At 44.5% G+C, this 19489-nt stretch overlaps 1 protein-coding gene across 1 annotated transcript in view; it reads left to right on the top strand.

Annotated features, from left to right (window-relative positions):
* Positions 1-12167, top strand: part of LOC137320546 (coiled-coil domain-containing protein 192-like) — a 73826-nt gene extending 61659 nt beyond the window's left edge. The window contains exon 7 of the mRNA XM_067982230.1: positions 11151-12167. Coding sequence (XP_067838331.1) covers positions 11151-11533 — 383 coding nt within the window. The 3' untranslated portion in view covers positions 11534-12167. The remainder of the gene's footprint in view (positions 1-11150) is intronic.
* Positions 12168-19489: the final 7322 nt, after the last annotated feature.

The following is a 19489-nucleotide window of genomic DNA, read 5'->3' as shown; positions in this document are numbered from 1 at the left end:
TCTATGTTAACTCTTCCTAGCATTATACTTTTAAAAAATAATTGTAAACATTTATTAAGGATTGTACTCATTCTTTTCAAAATTGGTTTGTTCATTAATCCCGAAATTTGATTGCAAACCTTTTGTTTTATTTTGACCTGAAAATGCACGTAATTGTGTGCAGTTGATTTCATGTGATTTTTTTTTAACCTGAATTTTGGGAAAAAAATATAAAGGGTAAATTCACTAAACCTGTTCTCCCAGTGGCGAACTGCGCTTAAAGGGACCATGGATCGGAGATAGAGCCATAACACTGTAGCATTGATTCTCCGGCTCGTGCTCTCTTTGAGTATGGCTCCCCACTGGGAGCATGAGATTGGTGAACTTACCAGTAAAACACAGAATTGGAAACCTAATTAGATTACAAAAAAACCCAACAAAACTGAAAGAGTGAAAGAAACAAACAAAAAAGTAAAAAGAATACAAACAGTAGAAAAAGCATGAAATGAATTGAAAAATAAAATCACTAATTTCAACAGCAACCAGACTTCTACATGAACACACTCACACAGCAAAAATACTCATCAACACATTGAAGCAGCAGGTTGTGTTCACATCCTCTTTGAATATCAAAAGCCGTGTTCGTTTGAGCTATATTTAGTTGAACCTTCCAGAAACTACAGTGTATTTCACAGAGTGCCCATTGTGATCAGGAATTTCCAAACAGACAGTGACAAGATGCCATCTGGAGGGAATTTGTAAGCACACTGCTTCTGTTTGGTCTGCACCTGTCTAGAGGAGGGCTAATTCATCCAAGGACTAAGTGCACTCAGCACTATTTAAGAGCAGCGGATGCAATGCCTTGCAGAATGTCTGAACCAGTTCCACAGCTTTATGCATGACTGAGCTGGTGAATGCATCCCGTGATTATCTGTCTCTGTATATGATGTTTTGTGGTCTGTGGATTCTTTCTTTTGTTTCTAATTTAAAACCAGCACTGGCTTCGGTCATGGAAACCGCTACTATAAATGGCATTCTGCCAGGCCATAAACTCTGATTTGATTACAGGGCATTATTTGTCACAATGTTTTTCAACAACAGCTGTATGAATGAATCCAGAGATTTTTTCATTTTAAGTTAAAGATAACTAATGAGAATAAAGACAACTCACAAAATGTTGAAGTAATTCTCCAAGTTAAGGCTTTATCTTGAGTAATCCTTATAAACTACCTCCCCCCGAAATTCATTGTTTTTCCTTAAATTCTGCATTTTGTTTTTTCATTTTTATTGGGTTTTAACCAATGTACATTTGCATGTTACAAAGCTGGTACGTTCATACAGGTGTACATTCATACATATAATTTATGAAGTATTGTACACATAGGTGGAGTGAGCCTTTGACTTACTGGTAGCATTCCTGCCGCTGAGTCAGAGGGTACAGGGTTCAAACCCCGTTCCAGGTAGTCCCAGCGAGTGCAGACTGGCTCCAAATTCTGGTTTGACACCCAGTGGGATACTCGTGCTTGGTGGCTGTGGTTGGCACCACTCATCGTATGGGTCGTGGGAGTCCATAAAACCCTCTTGCCATATAGGAGTAACCATCCTGTTGTCTGCTATAAAGATGGTTACAGCCATGGAAGGAGCGTTCATGTCGTCTGTGAATCCTTCCACTACTTCACATTATTATCCAAGGGAAGAATGTTAAGATATGAAAACAACAATATACACATAGGTGTACATTCACGTATATTTTATGAAGCCATTGTATGATTAGGATACATTCACATAGACATTTTATGAGATCATTGTATTTTTAAATGTTATCACATATGTCTTACGAGAGTTCACATTTCCATGCATAGTTTAAGGAGTCACTGAGAGAGAAATTGGTCTTCATGCGGCGACTTTCCAGGCAGAAAACTGGGGCAAAAAAGAACTATTTCAGGGCAAAACACCCCGTGCTCCAAGGATGCCTGGTATATGTCTGATCTCATATTGGGTTGAGTGACATTCAGGAACCCAGGTGGCTGCTTAAAACATTCATTAGGCCTCGTGAATCTGTTAATGAAGGGCCTAATGCCAACTTAGGGACCTTTCCATTAAATTTGTTGGCGCTGAGCAGAGCTGGCGCCGGGCCTGCTCTGCTCAGTTTTTTTGAATCGTAACGTGGCCTAAGCAGTGGTCCTTAAAGGGACTTTTGGAGGCCACCAGCGAAAAGTTAAGTGCGTTTTTTTAAACTTAACTTTATGTGGAGAAGGAGTATTTCTCCAGGCTCCACAGCAATCCTGAGGGCTGCTGCGGGCACTTGGTCGCCTCCTTTCATTCTTCCCCCCAACCATGACCTACCTAACAGCTGCTGCTGGTGAGGCAGCCAGCCCAAATTTGTCCACATAAAACACACCTCTGGCTGTTTGCAGCTCGCCAGTAATATACTTATGAGGGCAGAGGCCCATGATGCTGCCAGAGTCTCAGTAAAGGAAGATATAGTTGAGATACTCGATGGGCTAAAAATTTATAAAGAAGAGGTACTTGGAAGGCTAGCTGTACTTAAAGTAGATAAGTCACCCGGTCCAGATGGGATGCATCCTAGGTTGCTGAGGGAAGTAAGGGTGGAAATTGCAGAGGCACTGGCCATAATCTTCCAAACATCCGTAGATATGGGGGTGGTGCCAGAGGACTGGAGAATCGCAAATGTTACACCCTTGTTCAAAAATGGGTGTAAGGATAAACCCAGCAACTATAGGCCAGTCAGTTTAACCTCATTGATGGGGAAACTTTTAGAAATAATAATCCGGGACAGAATCAACAGTCACTTGGATGAGTGTGGATTGATTAGGGAAAGCAAGCATGGATTTGTTAAAGGCAAATCGTGTTTAACTAAACTGATAAGAGTTTTTTGATGAGGTAACAGAGGGTAGATGAGAGCATTGCAGTTGATGTAGTATATATGAACTTTTAAAAGACGTTTGATAAAGTGCTGCATGGTAGGCTTATCATCAAAATTGTGGCCCATGGAAGAAAGGGGGCAGTGGCAACATGGATACCGAATTGGCTAAGGGACAGGAAACAGAGAGAAAGGGTGAACGGTTGTTTTTCGGACTGGAGGGAGGTATACAGTGGTGTTCCCCAGGGGTCGGTGCTGGGACCACTGCTTTTCTTGATATATATTAATGACTTGGACTTGGGTGTACAGGGCACAATTTCAAAATTTGCAGATGACACAAAACTTGGAAAAGTAGTAAACAGTGAGGAAACTAGTGATAGATTTCAAGAGGATATAGACAAGCTGGTGACATGGGTGGACAGATGGCAGATGAAATTTAATGCCTAAAAATGCGAAGTGATACATTTCGGTAGGAAGAACGAGGAGAGGCAGTATAAACTAGAATGCACAATTCTAAAAGGGGTGCAGGAACAGAGAGACCTAGGGGTATATGTACACAAATTGTTGAAGGTGGCAGGGCAGGTTGAGAAAGCAGTTAAAAAAGCATACGGGATCCTGGGCTTTATAAATAGAGGCATAGAGTACAAAAGTATGGAAGTCATGATGAACCTTTATAAAACACTGGTTTGGCCACAACTGGAGTATTGTGTCCAGTTCTAGGCACCGCACTTTAGGAAAGATGTGAAGGCCTTAGAGAGGGTGCAGAAGAGACTTACTGGAATGATTCCAGGGATGAGGGACTTTAGTTACACAGATAGACTGCAGAAGCTGGGGCTGTTCTCCTTGGGACAGAGACGGTTGCGAGGAGATTTGATAGAGGTATTCAAAATCGTGAAGGGTCTAGACAGAGCGGATAGAGAGAAACTGTTCCCATTGGCAGAAGGGTCAAGAACCAGAGGACATAGATTTAAGGTGATTGGCAAAAGAACCAAAGGTGACATGAGGAAAAACTTTTTTACACAGCGAGTGGTTAGGATCTGGAATGCACTACCTGAGGGGGTGGTGGAGACAGATTCAATCATGGCTTTCAAAAGAGAACTGGATAAGTACTTGAAAGGAAAAAAATTGCAGGGCTACGGGGATAGGGTGGTGGAGTGGGACTAGCTGGATTGCTCTTGTGCAGAGCCGGCGCGGACTCGAATGGGTTTAATTGGCTCCTCCCGTGCTGTAACCTTTCTACGATTCTATGATTTTGAGTTAACCTTGGGCCACCTATTTCAGTTACAGCCCACTGTGCATCCTGACTGCAAGGTGTCATAATTGGTTAGAATTTTCTTTTGCTTAATGGGGTGATTGAGTGCCTTGACACTTAATGCTATAATTTTGAGACAGGCTGTACTGGAGGTGGGGTGGGGGGGTGGGGGCGTGGGTTGCTATGTTCTAGACTGGGTGGTTTTTTAATGTTTGAACGAGATGTAGGTCTACTTTCCCTTGGGTCTAGGTACTGAGGAGCTGCCCAAGTTGTTCCACTTTTACTTGTTCTCCTGTGTCCTGTGGAGGTGTTGTGCCCTGTTTCCTCGTAGTGTTCCCATGCATGCATGCCCTGAGTATTCATTCTTCTGCATTGTGTCTGCTATAGATTGTACCCCCATACCCTCCCCTCTTCATTCCCTATTCCCCTAGGGGTCTTGTTTGGGTAGAGGTGGGGAGGTTGGCAGGAGATTAGTTGAGAGACATCTTGGCTAATGAAATGGCAGCTCCAATTTGGAAAATAGCTCAGCAGATAAAACTTTGAATTACAATATTCATAAAAAATAAATGGAAGAATTAAAAAAATATATAATTTAGGTGCTTCTTTATCTGCTTCTCTATATAGGTAGTTGTAAACAATTTTACAACACCAAGTTATAGTCCAGCAATTTTATTTTAAATTCACAAGCTTTCGGAGATTTTCTCCTTCCTCAGGCAAATGTTTCAGGATCTCCTTGAAGCCTACGCATTTATACATATTGAACAATACATGGTGTTTACAGACTGCCCCTGCAACTGCCCGTTGCCAAGGCAATCACCGTGTTCAGACAGAGAGGTGTCATCTGCAGAACCCCCGAATACACATTCAACAAAAAAACAAACAGGGAAAAAAAACAGAGAAAAAAAAAACACAGAGAGAGGCAGAAACATCCGGAAGGCAGAGAGAGCCAGCAAATGACCCATTATATTAAAAACAGATAACATTTGTTCGCTGGTGGGGTAACGTGTAGCGTGACATGAACCCAAGATCCCGGTTGAGGCCGTCCTCATGGGTGCGGAACTTGGCTATCAATTTCTGCTCGACGATTTTGCGTTGTCGTGTGTCTCGAAGGCCGCCTTGGAGTACGCTTACCCGAAGGTCGGTGGATGAATGTCCATGACTGCTGAAGTGTTCCCCGACTGGAAGGGAACCCTCCTGTTTGGCGATTGTTGCGCGGTGTCCGTTCATCCGTTGTCGCAGCGTCTGCATGGTCTCGCCAATGTACCATGCTCTGGGGCATCCTTTCCTGCAACGTATGAGGTAGACAACGTTGGCCGAGTCACAGGAGTATGAACCATGCACCTGGTGGGTGGTGTCATCTCGTGTGATGGTGGTATCTGTGTCGATGATCTGGCATGTCTTGCAGAGGTTACCGTGGCAGGGTTGTGTGGCGTCGTGGACGCTGTTCTCTTGAAAGCTGGGTAATTTGCTGCGAACGATGGTCTGTTTGAGGTTGGGTGGCTGTTTAAAGGCGAGTAGTGGAGGTGTGGGGATGGCCATAGCGAGGTGTTTGTCCTCATTGATGACATGTTGAAGGCTGCGGAGAACATGGCGTAGTTTCTCCGCTCCGGGGAAGTACTGGACGACAAAGGGTACTCTGTTGGTTGCGTCCCGTGTTAGTCTCCTGAGGAGGTCTATGCGATTTTTTGCTGTGGCCCGTCGGAACTGTCGATCGATGAGTCGAGCGTCATATCCCGTTCTTACTAGGGCGTCTTTCAGCGTCTGTAGGTGTCCATCGCGTTCCTCCTCGTCTGAGCAGACCCTGTGTATTCGCAGGGCCTGTCCATAGGGGATGGCCTCTTTGACGTGGTTAGGGTGGAAGCTGGAAAAGTGGAGCATCGTGAGGTTGTCCGTGGGCTTGCGGTAGAGTGAGGTGCTGAGGTGCCCGTCTTTGATGGAGATTCGTGTGTCCAAGAAAGAAACTGATTCTGAGGAGTAGTCCATGGTGAGCTTGATGGTGGGATGGAACTTGTTGATGTTATCGTGTAGTCTCTTTAGTGATTCCTTGCCGTGGGTCCATAGAAAGAAAATGTCGTCGATGTATCTGGTGTATAGTGTTGGTTGGAGGTCTTGTGCAGTGAAGAAGTCCTGCTCGAACTTGTGCATGAAAATGTTGGCGTATTGGGGAGCGAATTTGGTCCCCATGGCTGTTCCGTGTGTTTGGGTAAAGAACTGGTTGTCGAAGGTGAAGACATTGTGATCCAGGATGAAGCGGATGAGTTGTAGGATGGCTTCCGGAGATTGGCTGTTGTTGGTGTTGAGTATTGATGCTGTCGCAGCGATGCCGTCATCGTGGGGGATACTGGTGTATAGTGCCGAGACGTCCATCGTGGTGAGAAGTGTTCCTGGTTCAACTGGTCCGTGGGTACTGAGTTTTTGTAGGAAGTCTGTAGTGTCGCGACAGAAGCTGGGGGTTCCCTGTACGATGGGTTTCAGGATGCCCTTGATGTATCCAGAGAGGTTCTCACACAGGGTTCCGTTGCCTGATACGATGGGACGTCCGGGTGTGTTGGCTTTGTGTATCTTTGGGAGGCAGTAGAAGTCTCCCACGCGGGGATTACGTGGGATGAGAATGCGTAGGATGCTTTGAAGGTCTGGATCGAAGGTCTTGATCAGTTTGTTGAGCTGGTGGGTGTGTTCTTTGGTCGGATCTGCGGGTAACCGTCTGTAGTGTTCCTGGTTGTCCAGTTGTCGGTATGCTTCTTTGCAATAGTCTGTTCTGTTCTGTATGACTATGGCTCCTCCTTTGTCCGCTGGTTTGATGACGATGTTGCGGTTGGTCTTGAGAGCGTTGATGGCGTTGCGTTGTGCTCGGGTGACATTCTGGACTGTCTTCTGAGTGCGGCTGATGAATCTGGCATTGACGCATTTCCTGACAGCTTGAGCATACCTTCGATCTTCGATCAAGCATACCTTGAGCAGACCTTCGATCCAGACCTTCAAAGCATCCTACGCATTCTCATCCCACGTAATCCCCGCGTGGGAGACTTCTACTGCCTCCCAAAGATACACAAAGCCAACACACCCGGACGTCCCATCGTATCAGGCAACGGAACCCTGTGTGAGAACCTCTCTGGATACATCAAGGGCATCCTGAAACCCATCGTACAGGGAACCCCCAGCTTCTGTCGCGACACTACAGACTTCCTACAAAAACTCAGTACCCACGGACCAGTTGAACCAGGAACACTTCTCACCACGATGGACGTCTCGGCACTATACACCAGTATCCCCCACGATGACGGCATCGCTGCGACAGCATCAATACTCAACACCAACAACAGCCAATCTCCGGAAGCCATCCTACAACTCATCCGCTTCATCCTGGATCACAATGTCTTCACCTTCGATAACCAGTTCTTTACCCAAACACACGGAACAGCCATGGGGACCAAATTCGCACCCCAATACGCCAACATTTTCATGCACAAGTTCGAGCAGGACTTCTTCACTGCACAAGACCTCCAACCAACACTATACACCAGATACATCGACGACATTTTCTTTCTATGGACCCACGGCAAGGAATCACTAAAGAGACTACACGATAACATCAACAAGTTCCATCCCACCATCAAGCTCACCATGGACTACTCCTCAGAATCAGTTTCTTTCTTGGACACACGAATCTCCATCAAAGACGGGCACCTCAGCACCTCACTCTACCGCAAGCCCACGGACAACCTCACGATGCTCCACTTTTCCAGCTTCCACCCTAACCACGTCAAAGAGGCCATCCCCTATGGACAGGCCCTGCGAATACACAGGGTCTGCTCAGACGAGGAGGAACGCGATGGACACCTACAGACGCTGAAAGACGCCCTAGTAAGAACGGGATATGACGCTCGACTCATCGATCGACAGTTCCGACGGGCCACAGCAAAAAATCGCATAGACCTCCTCAGGAGACTAACACGGGACGCAACCAACAGAGTACCCTTTGTCGTCCAGTACTTCCCCGGAGCGGAGAAACTACGCCATGTTCTCCGCAGCCTTCAACATGTCATCAATGAGGACAAACACCTCGCTATGGCCATCCCCACACCTCCACTACTCGCCTTTAAACAGCCACCCAACCTCAAACAGACCATCGTTCGCAGCAAATTACCCAGCTTTCAAGAGAACAGCGTCCACGACGCCACACAACCCTGCCACGGTAACCTCTGCAAGACATGCCAGATCATCGACACAGATACCACCATCACACGAGATGACACCACCCACCAGGTGCATGGTTCATACTCCTGTGACTCGGCCAACGTTGTCTACCTCATACGTTGCAGGAAAGGATGCCCCAGAGCATGGTACATTGGCGAGACCATGCAGACGCTGCGACAACGGATGAACGGACACCGCGCAACAATCGCCAAACAGGAGGGTTCCCTTCCAGTCGGGGAACACTTCAGCAGTCATGGACATTCATCCACCGACCTTCGGGTAAGCGTACTCCAAGGCGGCCTTCGAGACACACGACAACGCAAAATCGTCGAGCAGAAATTGATAGCCAAGTTCCGCACCCATGAGGACGGCCTCAACCGGGATCTTGGGTTCATGTCACGCTACACGTTACCCCACCAGCGAACAAATGTTATCTGTTTTTAATATAATGGGTCATTTGCTGGCTCTCTCTGCCTTCCGGATGTTTCTGCCTCTCTCTGTGTTTTTTTTTTCTCTGTTTTTTTTCCCTGTTTGTTTTTTTGTTGAATGTGTATTCGGGGGTTCTGCAGATGACACCTCTCTGTCTGAACACGGTGATTGCCTTGGCAACGGGCAGTTGCAGGGGCAGTCTGTAAACACCATGTATTGTTCAATATGTATAAATGCGTAGGCTTCAAGGAGATCCTGAAACATTTGCCTGAGGAAGGAGAAAATCTCCGAAAGCTTGTGAATTTAAAATAAAATTGCTGGACTATAACTTGGTGTTGTAAAATTGTTTACAATTGTCAACCCCAGTCCATCACCGGCATCTCCACATCATGACTATATAGGTAGTGCAGGAGTATCAGCCGTGGCCCAGTTGCAGCACTCTTGCCTCTGAGTCAGGCAGTCACAGGTTCAGTCCCCACTCCAGGGGTTGAATATATAATCTAGCCAGCTACTTCAGAGCAATACTTTTGGATGAGACATTAAAGCGAGGTCACATCTGCTCTTTCGGGTGGATGTAAACTATCCCATGGTACTATTAAAAGAAAAGCAGGGGAATTCTCCCACTGTCCTAGCCAACATTTATCCCTCATCCAACACCACTAAAATAGATTATCTCATTGCTGTTTGTGGGACGTTGCTGAGTGCAAATTGGCTGCCATATTTCCCTACATTACAACAGTGACTACAAAAGTACTTCAGGGACTGAAAAGCACTTTTGTGACGTTGTGAAAGGTGGTTTATAAATGCAACTTCTTTCTATTTAAAACTTTTACAAAACACACTAAGAAAAGCAAATACAGCATAAACTTTAAATCCAGTCACATCAACAAGAAATCAAACAATGGTATTCCTTCTGGGGAAAAAAAAACGGAAACTAGCTATACTTAGGATATGATTTGAATAAGAATGCCTCTGGATCTCTGAACTTTTTCTCATAGTTGTTTTGATTATCTATACCACTTCCTTACAATTAGAGTCTTGTATCATAGCCAAGAATTGGTTTTACCTCACTCTCATGAACTGCTCGATTCAGTCATGCCTGTTGCATTTTGCTGCAATGGGAACAATTTTAATTATTTTGTTTCCCTCCATATGCCATCACACATTTAATTTGCAGTTTAACTTTGATTTGCGGACACTTGACGTAATGTGGTGCCTGGGGACAGAGCAGCTGAAACATTGCATCAGGAAACTGTGAGGCAGGATGTGTGGGTAACAATACCCATGGAACATCTTAAATTGAATGCCTGAACTACAAGCTTTCTGAATGGCTTTGTGGGTAAATGTACTATCCAATGAGCCATATTGACAGTTTCTGAATTAGTTAATCACAAGCAGAGTGCCAGTGGAGTACTACAATTGGTCTCAGTGTCCCAGGTCAGGGGAAGAACAAAAAATAAGCTGGGCTTCCCGCAGCTGATTGCTACCCAGTAGCACCTGTTAAAAAGTATGCCTGTTGTTGATATTGGATGAGGATTGGATCAGCATCAGCTGTGATGCCTTCCACAATCAAATAGCCTGTGAACACTCGCTGTCTAGACCCAAACATGAAGATTGACCTGTGATACTGGAGCGTTGCCAACATCCATGGAACTATACCTCAGCTTAGGTCAGAGCTTTCAGGAGTGGAGCGGACGAAATAGGAGAAGCAGAAAAAAAAAGGTCCAAAAATCTGTAGCCATTCTGGTGGACTCCTGCCATAAGTTTAGTGGAAGTCCGTTGGAACAGCTGCAAATGCTGGGTCCAAACCTTGTCACGTTTTCCTGGACGGCCTAATGGGTACGGGGGCTCCCTAAGTCAGGAGTTCCCGCTCTTTGGTTTTCATTAGAGATTTGCTGTAGCATCATCGCGGATACATCTGGTAACACCAGGTGTACCTTGCCACAAGCAGTGGAAGTGGGGCCCACCAGGTAGTCAAGACCTGGACTTCCCAAAGATTGGGGGAAGAAATGTTTATTAGACATTTTCAAAGTCGCCCCATGATACAATCTGTCACAACTCCACCCTGCCCCCACCCCCAGGCCAGCCAGCTTCCAGATGCGTCTCCACACCACCAAAGATTCGCACTTGGAGGTCACTCCCCCGACCCTGCAAACTCTGGCGACATCAGCAGTAGAGTTCCACAATGGGTGCGACCCTGCCGTAACTGTTGCAACCCTGCAGATTTTCAGGGCCCTGAAGCATAACAATATAATACTGAGGACATGTAAGGGGTCATTTATAAGTCCACATTGCTGGCAGACGAGGGTCCTTACTGGCAGCACAAAATTGTAAAATTACTCCTTTGCGTATTGAAAATGTGAAATATCACTATGGTTACTATGGTTATTATCTTTCATAATTTTATAGCACAAAAATCCAACAATAAGCATTTCAAAGAAGATTTCAGCAGCAATGACATTGAATCTCATGAGCCGAATGTTGGAGATGAAAGTCGAGTACGTCTTGTCCTTGAGCTGTCTAGTCAATTGTCACAGCAGCAAGAAAAAATATTCCTTCTAGAAAAGACTTTGGAAGAGAAAGAAGTGCGGCTGAGTGGATTTGAAACACAACTGCTCGCTCAAGCAGCTGGTGGAGCTTCAGCACATGGATTACTGCTGCCTAATTTACCATCACCACTCAACAATAACACCTGCAAAACAGAATGTGATCAAAAGTTTGGAGCAATGCCCTTTCCAGCGGATACCTTGACCTCAGATAGGTCACATAATGACAAAAAAGACCAAGGCTAATCCTATCTTGAGATGCAAAGACGTTAAGGATACTAATTCAAAACCGTGTCACAGCAGTACATTTGAAGATCAATTGAGCAATTGTGCTGCTTTTCTCATGCCTGTTGAGAGCAGGATATCCGGGACAGCATATGAGACTGGTGTTATGGAAAATGTAAATAATATGAACTAAAACAGATTTCAAGTTCAAAGTTATGAAGACATCCAGCATAAATCATAGAACTGATGTTCCCATTAGCCTTCTAGGCAATAGCTGCGGTTCAACTAAATTTCAGCATGAGTGTCATGCGTATTCCATTTTAGAACTACATTTTAGTGGAACTATAGCAACAATATTCTGGAGCCTGTTAGTGTCTGCATTTAAGTATGTATCTGCATAACTGTTTATTATATAAAATGGTATAATTTATGTACATTCTATCTTTTGATTTAAATTACCATTAAAAATGGAAGTTTATAGTGAAGCCTAATAAATCTAAACTCCGCAATTGGAAAAATTCAATTAAACGTGGAGGAGGAGGTTCAAGTGTATTATATTGCTCTGATTCTGTAAAGTTACTGCATATCATTATTGACCATTTTTGTCCCTGATTAATGTTGAGTATATTAAAGTTGGTTTTTCCAAGTTCTTTCAGCCCTGTATAACTCAACCCTTTGCACCTTTGTGTCTCCTTAATGAGCCTGTTTTTGCTTCATTATATGTCCCAACAGCTCAGACATAGTTACTGTAACACACTCCGAGTACACTGACAGCTGCATTGATTGAGCATGTGTTGATGGTGTGCTTCTGTGTAACTGGACTGCAGTACATCTGCTACTTTCAACGCAATCCCTGCTGGTCCCGATAATACTCTGCCTCTCTACCTCCCTCACCTCCTTTGAGACGCTGCATAAAATCTACCTCTTTGACCAAGCTTTTGGTCAGCTGTCCTAATATCTCCTTATGTGGCTTGGTGTCACATTTTGTTTAATAACATTCCTGTAAAGCGCCTTGGGATGTTTTACTACTTTAAAGGCGCTATATAAATGCAAGTGGTTCACCATCTCTCAGCAGAAAGATCATGCTTTCTCCAGTTTTGTGATAGGATTTATTAATCTTATACTGTACAATATGTTGTCATAGTCAATGGTTTTGCCACACAGTTATGAAAATACACAGCATAAATCACTGTTGCTCGCAGCAGTGTCCTGAAGATTAACCTTCAATTTCTGGAGACTCCAGGTCAATGATGGAGGGTTGGCAACCCTACCATCTCATGAAGTTATCTTCTTCATCTAAATCATGCAGTGCAAGGGGATTCCCATTCTCAGCATTTTGTTAGTTTCAAGTTTGTTAGTAAGGGCTAAGGTGGGTATATGGAGTTAGGTCTTGGAGCAAGGCTTTTGACAAGGTCTCACATGTCAGACTGGTCAAAAAAGTACAAGCCGATGGGATCCAAGGGAGAGTGGCAAGTTGGATCCAAAATTGGCTCAGTGGCAGGAAGCAAAGTGCAATGGGCGATGGGTGTTTTTGTGGCTGGAAGGTTGTTTCCAATGGGGTTCTGCAGGGATCAGTACTTTTTGTGATATATATTAATGATTTGGACTTAAATGTAGGGGGCATGATTAAGAAGTTTGCAGATGATACAAAAATTGGCCGTGTGGTTGATAGTGAGGAGGAAAGCTGTAGACTGCAGGAAGATATGACTGGTCAGGTGGGCAGAAAAGTGGCAAATGGAATTCAATCCAGAGAAGTGTGAGGTAATGCATTTGGGGAAGGAAAACAAGGCAAGGGAGTACACAATAAATGGGAGGATACTGAAAGGTGTAGAGGAAGAGAGGGACCTTGGATTGCATGTCCACAGATCCCTGAAGGTAGCAGGACAGGTAGATAAGGTGGTTAAGAAGATATATGGAATACTTTTCTTTATTAGCTGAGGCATAGAATGTAAGAGCAGGGAGGTTGTGCTGGAACTCTGTTAGGCCACAGCTTGATTTCTGTGTACAGTTCTGGTCACCACATTATAGGAAGGATGTAATTGCACTAGAGAGGGTACAGAGAAGATTTACAAGAATGATGCCATGACTGGAGAATTTTAGCTGTGAGGAAAGATTGGATAGGCTGGGGTTGTTCTCTTTGGAACAGAGGAGGCTGAGGAGTGATTTAATTGAGGTGTACAAAATTATGAGGGGCCTAGATAGAGTGGATAGGAAGGACCTATTTCCCTTAGCAGAGAGGTCAATAACCAGGGGGCATAGATTTAAAGTGATTGGTAGAAGGATTAGAGGGGAGCTGAGGAACAATTTTTTCACCCAGAGGGTCATAGGGGTCTGGAACTCACTGCCTGAAAGGGTGATAGAGGCAGGAACCCTCAACTCATTTAAAAAGTACCTGGATGTGCACCTGAAGTGCCGTGACCTACAAGGCTACGGACCAAGTGCTGGAAAGTGGGATTAGGCTGGGTGGCTCATTTTCGGACACGCGGACATGATGGGCTGAATGACCTCCTTCTGTGCCGTAAATTTTCTCTGATTCTATGATTCTAGGTCATGATCTCATTGAATGGCAGAACAGGCTCGAGGGGCTAAATGGCCTTCTCCTGTTCCTATGTTCCTAAGTTACAAAGTAGCAGTGATAAAAAGACTAGAGGAAAGTCTTAAATGCAAAAATTTGTGCAGAAATGGCACATAGGGCAAGTGAAAAAGTAAATACTAAGTGCAAAATGCAACCGCACTGAAATGCTAAGTCACATAAAGAAGCAGCTTTTAAGTTTATTTATGCAAAAAACAACCCAGTTTTAAGTAGCAACTAAAGCAGGCGAGGCCTGTTAATCAGTCATCATCCGGCCTGCTGTGAAATGGGCAAGTGAGGTCGTGCAGCTAATTTAATGAGCTTTGCAAGTCCACAGCGACGCTCCACGCTACTGATGGAGCATTGTTAAATTAGCCTTCCAATCCCCACTACACCTAAGTAAATAGTTAAAATAAAATTCAGTTGCCATTGAGCTGGTTTAAATTTCTAGTTTTATAACTTGCTCTCATTCGATTATAACATTCTACAAAATGAAGCTTGTGTGATTATGATCTTGCTGGTAACACCCCCCGCTGCTCCATACAGCACCATATGTTGAACAGCTGCCGTGTATTATGAAAGACATGCAGGCACATATAGCACTCTCCACTGAAGGGGACAGGCGTGTTGGGCCTATTGACTCTGTTCTGTTCCCAATAGTTCTTGTAAGCTGCACCAGGTTTTACCAAAAACATCCCAATCTCTTCGTTACAGCTTTTCATCATATGGTAGATCATCAAGCTAAACATATGAATCATCTTTGCAACAATTGATTTTAGTATTGAATTTGGGCCAGTTGGCCTTAAGGCTTGTTCAAGAGGATTTTTAGGATGGAGGTGAAAGGTGAAACATAAAGGCAAGAACTCAGTGACCTCCAAAACTCATTATATTTTGCATTAAATTAATAGAAAATTAAATACAAAAATGAGCTCTTTCTGGGAAAGCCCAGAAATCCCAGAGCAACGTAAAGAGGGCGGAAACTGGGCAAAATGGGAGCTTCCTAGGTGCAAAGGTCATAAAAATTTGCTCCTGAACAGTCTGGTAATTGTAAGGTAAGGTAACAATAAGGTATATGTATTAAAATCGTTTTTTAATCTCCTTCAATTATACGTCCAATATTTTTCTTATCTTCCTGCCCTGAAGGTGGTGATTCAGACCAAAAGATGGGTCTAGAGGAGCTGCAACATCAGAACCATTACCAGGACCTGCTGTCGGAAAAGATGGGAGCACTGGTTCCACAGACAGCAGCACCTTCTGCTCCTTGATCCAGGTTGCCTTTATACATGTGTGAGCCGAGATAGTGAGGGCTGGATTTTCCTCAACCTGCCTTTACAGGGTTTGGTGGATCTTTCACCCATCACCCTAACCCCACCGTGACTCCGGCCAAATTTCTGGGTTGTTATCTATTATGGCTGGCTCCCGATGGAATTCTCACCGGCAAGTAGGAGCCTGCCAGTGGTCCCCAAGGAAGACTCAGGCAATACTGCAGCAGAAGAAGACACTTAAAGAAGACTTGGAAGAGCCAAAAGGCCCTGAAGCCTCCAGAAGTCATCTGAAATAGAAAGTAGTGAAGAAGCGGCCAGCTTTGGTCCTGGCGGGGCCAAGCGGAGGGAAATTTTGCCCCCTTTTTCACCAATGTCCCGCCCACCCCAAATGTTAGCAGGCACCATTACAATCATGCCAATCCTGTCTTAATCTAAATCAAAATCAAAATACTGCGGATGCTGGAAATCTGAAATAAAAACAGAAAATGCTGGAAATACTCAGCAAGTCAGGCAGCTTCTGTGGAGGAAGAAACTGAGTTAACATTTCAGGTCAATGATCTTTTGTCAGAACTGGAAGAAGTTGAAGATTAAATAGTTTTTAAGCAAGTACGGAGCCAGGGAAAGGGGGGAGGAAGGGAAGGGGAGGAAAGGGAGGAAGGGTGGTGGGCAGGAGTGATTAAATGACAAAAGGGATGATGGTGCAAGGCAAGGAGGGTGGTAATGGGACAAGTAAAGAAACAAAAGATGGGTCTAGAGGCGCTGTAAATTGCAACATCAGAACCATTACCAGCACCTGCTGTCGGAAAAGATGGGAGCAGTGGTTATGATCTGAAGTTATTGAAATCAATGTTGAGCCCAGAAGGTTGCAAAGTGCCCAATCGAAAGATGAGGTGATGTTTCTCGAGCTTCCATTGAGCTTCATTGGAACAGTGTAAGAGGCCGAGGTCAGAGTGGGAGTGGGACGGGGAATTAAAATGGCAAGTGACCATGGTCAGGGTCATGCTTGTGGACTGAGCGGAGGTGTTCAGCAAAGCGACCACCCGATCTGCGTTTGGTCTCCCCAATGTAGAGGAGACTGCATTGTGAGCAGTGAATACAGTATACCAAATTTAAAGCAGTACAAGTAAATCGCTGTTTCACCTGGAAGGAGTGTTTGGGCCCTGGACGGTGGGAAGGGAGGAGGTGAAATGACATGTGTTGCATCTCCTGCGCTCTCATGGGGAGGTGGCCTGGGAAGGAGAGTGGGTGTTGGGGGTGATAGAAGAGTGAACCAGAGTGTCGCAGAGGGAGCGATCCCTTCGGAATGCTGAAAGGGGAGTGGAGGGGAAAAATGTGTCTTGTGGCAGATGGAATTCATTGTAGACAAATGTGAGGTCATCCACTTTGGATCAAAGAAGGATAGAACAGGATACTTTCTAAATGGTAAAAAGTTAAAAACAGTGGATGTCCAAAGGGACCTAGGGGTTCAGGTACATAGATCATTGAAGTGTCATGAACAGATGCAGAAAATAATCAATAAGGCTAATGGAATGCTGGCCTTTATATCTAGAGGACTGGAGTACAAGGGGGCAGAAGTTATGCTACAGCTATACAAAACCCTGGTTAGACCGCACCTGGAGTACTGTGAGCAGCTCTGGGCACCGCACCTTCGGAAGGACATATTGGCCTTGGAGGGAGTGCAGCGTAGGTTTACTAGAATGATACCCGGATTTCAAGGATTAAGTTATGAGGAGAGAGTACACAAATTGGGGTTGTATTCTCTAGAGTTTAGAAGGTTAAGGGGTGATCTGATCGAAGTTTATAAGATATTAAGGGGAACGGATAGGGTGGATAGAGAGAAACTATTTCTGCTGGTTGGGGATTTTAGGAGTAGGGGGTACAGTCTAAAAATTAGAGCCAGACCTTTCAGGAGCGAGATTAGAAAACATTTCTACACACAAAGGGTGGTAGAAGTTTGGAACTCTCTTCTGCAAACGGCAATTGATACTAGCTCCATTGCTAAATTTAAATGTGAGATAGATAGCTTTTTGGCAACCAAAGGTATTAAGGGATATGGGCCAAAGGCAGGTATATGGAGCTAGATCACAGATCAGCCATGATCTTATCAAATGGCGGAGCAGGCACGAGGGGCTGAATGGCCTACTCCTGTTCCTATGTTTTATTTGTTCCACTTTCTGAGCAAAATGAGAGCAAAAAATTTATTCCCAGGCATATTGATGAGAAAGCTGATGATATAACTGCTACAAAATAACACTTACGATGCACATCACAAGTTAAGCAAAGGTGTTGGTATCTCTGTTAGCATCAACCATACAGCTGACAAACTCGACTTGATCTGGGGCAAACACATGAACATGCCATTATATTTAGTGCCAAATGACATCATCTTCACATCCCAAGTTGTCAGCACTCATTCAGGACCCATTCACTTCTCATTCAGCCCTGCAGTCCTGTAAATTTAACCTCTTTAAAGCAAGCTTTAATTTAAAAGTACATTTAAAAATAATTCATGTCTAGATTTCTTTTCTGTACAAAAACAGTCAAACAAATCCAGAAACATTACATGACTCACACCAACATTCAACAGATTCATCCTCTTACTAGGCGACTAGAAACGACGAGGAAAGGTTCAAAGCCCACAGCAGCAACTTGAATGATTAGAGGGACACTCCATCTAATGTTCCTTATTGGTAACATTTCCTTCTCTAGTGGAGGCATCCAATGGAAAACTTTAGGGATGCTGCCTGGCCCTTTTATCTGTTGCAGGTACTGGAATCCTGCATTGGCAGCCATTTCCCGTCCCCAAGATGACGTGTTCCCAAATGCAGGTAACATTCCTGGGGGCGCATTGTAAATACTTAAATGAGGCTGACCGCAGAAAATTCTCTACGGTTAGCATCAGGTCAGGTGGCTGATTGCAGGTCTCGGCCCATTACACTTGCTGTCAGTGAAGATAATAGGCCTGAACAAGAACTGCCTACAAAAAAGAAACAAGTACTTAAATACAGAGAGTTGCTTGGTGAAAATAATGAAACACAAACTAATATTGTTATTGAACAGATAATTCAGGCTACTAAACCCATATCTTAAAATAGAGAGTGTCAGTAATAGTACCAACACGCTGAATCTAGGCCCTAGACATTACATAAAGGATAGTCCATGAATGGACAAATTCATAACACAGGAAGTTCGCTTTGGAGAGGGTGCAGAGGAGATTCACCAGGATGTTACCAGGGCTGGAGCGCTTCAGCTATGAAGAGAGACTGGGAAGATTGGGTTTGTTTTCCTTGGAGCAGAGGAGGCTGAGGGGGGACATGATTGAGGTGTACAAAATTATGAGGGGCACAGATAGGATGGATACTAAGGAGCTTTTTCCCTTCGTTGAGGGTTCTATAACAAGGGGACATAGATTCAAGGTAAAAGGCGGGAGGTTTAGAGGGGATTTGAGAAAGAACTTTTTCACCCAGAGGGTGGTTGGAGTCTGGAACTCACTGCCTGTAAGGGTTGTGGAGGCAGGAACCCTCACAACATTCAAGAAGCATTTGGATGAGCACTTGAAATGCCATAGCATACAAGGCTACGGACCAAATGCTGGAATATGGGATTAGAGTAGACAGGGCTTGATGGCCGGCGCGGACACGATGGGCCGAAGGGCCTCTATCCGTGCTGTATAACTCTATGAACTCTATGAAGTCATGAGTGACTTATGCAAGTTCTTGACAAATGTAATGTTTCCTGTATCACAGTCACTATTGTGGAATTCTATATGCTTGTTAAAAAGTGTTGCCTTATTGCGAGTTGCTTTGTCAATATTGGTACCAGCTCTGAGTGCTCTAGCCCCTTTGCTCTTCCCGATGATGCCCATTCTAAGTGCTGCAGCCTTTTTGGTCTCATCCACGATGCCCATTCTAAGTCCACTAATTTTAGCTGTGCATTCATGAAAAAAAACTTTTAGCACTGCAGGCCACTGTGGAGTGTACGGCAACTGCATGGGCATCTGCAGTGAAGCCAATGGAACAGGAGCCTAGTCGCAATGGGAGTATTTCTTGTGAATGCTGACAATGTGTGCTTTATTTTCTGGCTTCAACATACTGTGGGGTTGAATGGAAAGAGCAATGACGCAGGCCTTCACTAACCTCA

This window comes from Heptranchias perlo, chromosome 4 (assembly GCF_035084215.1).
Source record: "Heptranchias perlo isolate sHepPer1 chromosome 4, sHepPer1.hap1, whole genome shotgun sequence".
Classification (NCBI taxonomy): Eukaryota; Metazoa; Chordata; class Chondrichthyes; order Hexanchiformes; family Hexanchidae; genus Heptranchias; species Heptranchias perlo.
This window is presented reverse-complemented; position numbering and strand designations above follow the sequence as displayed.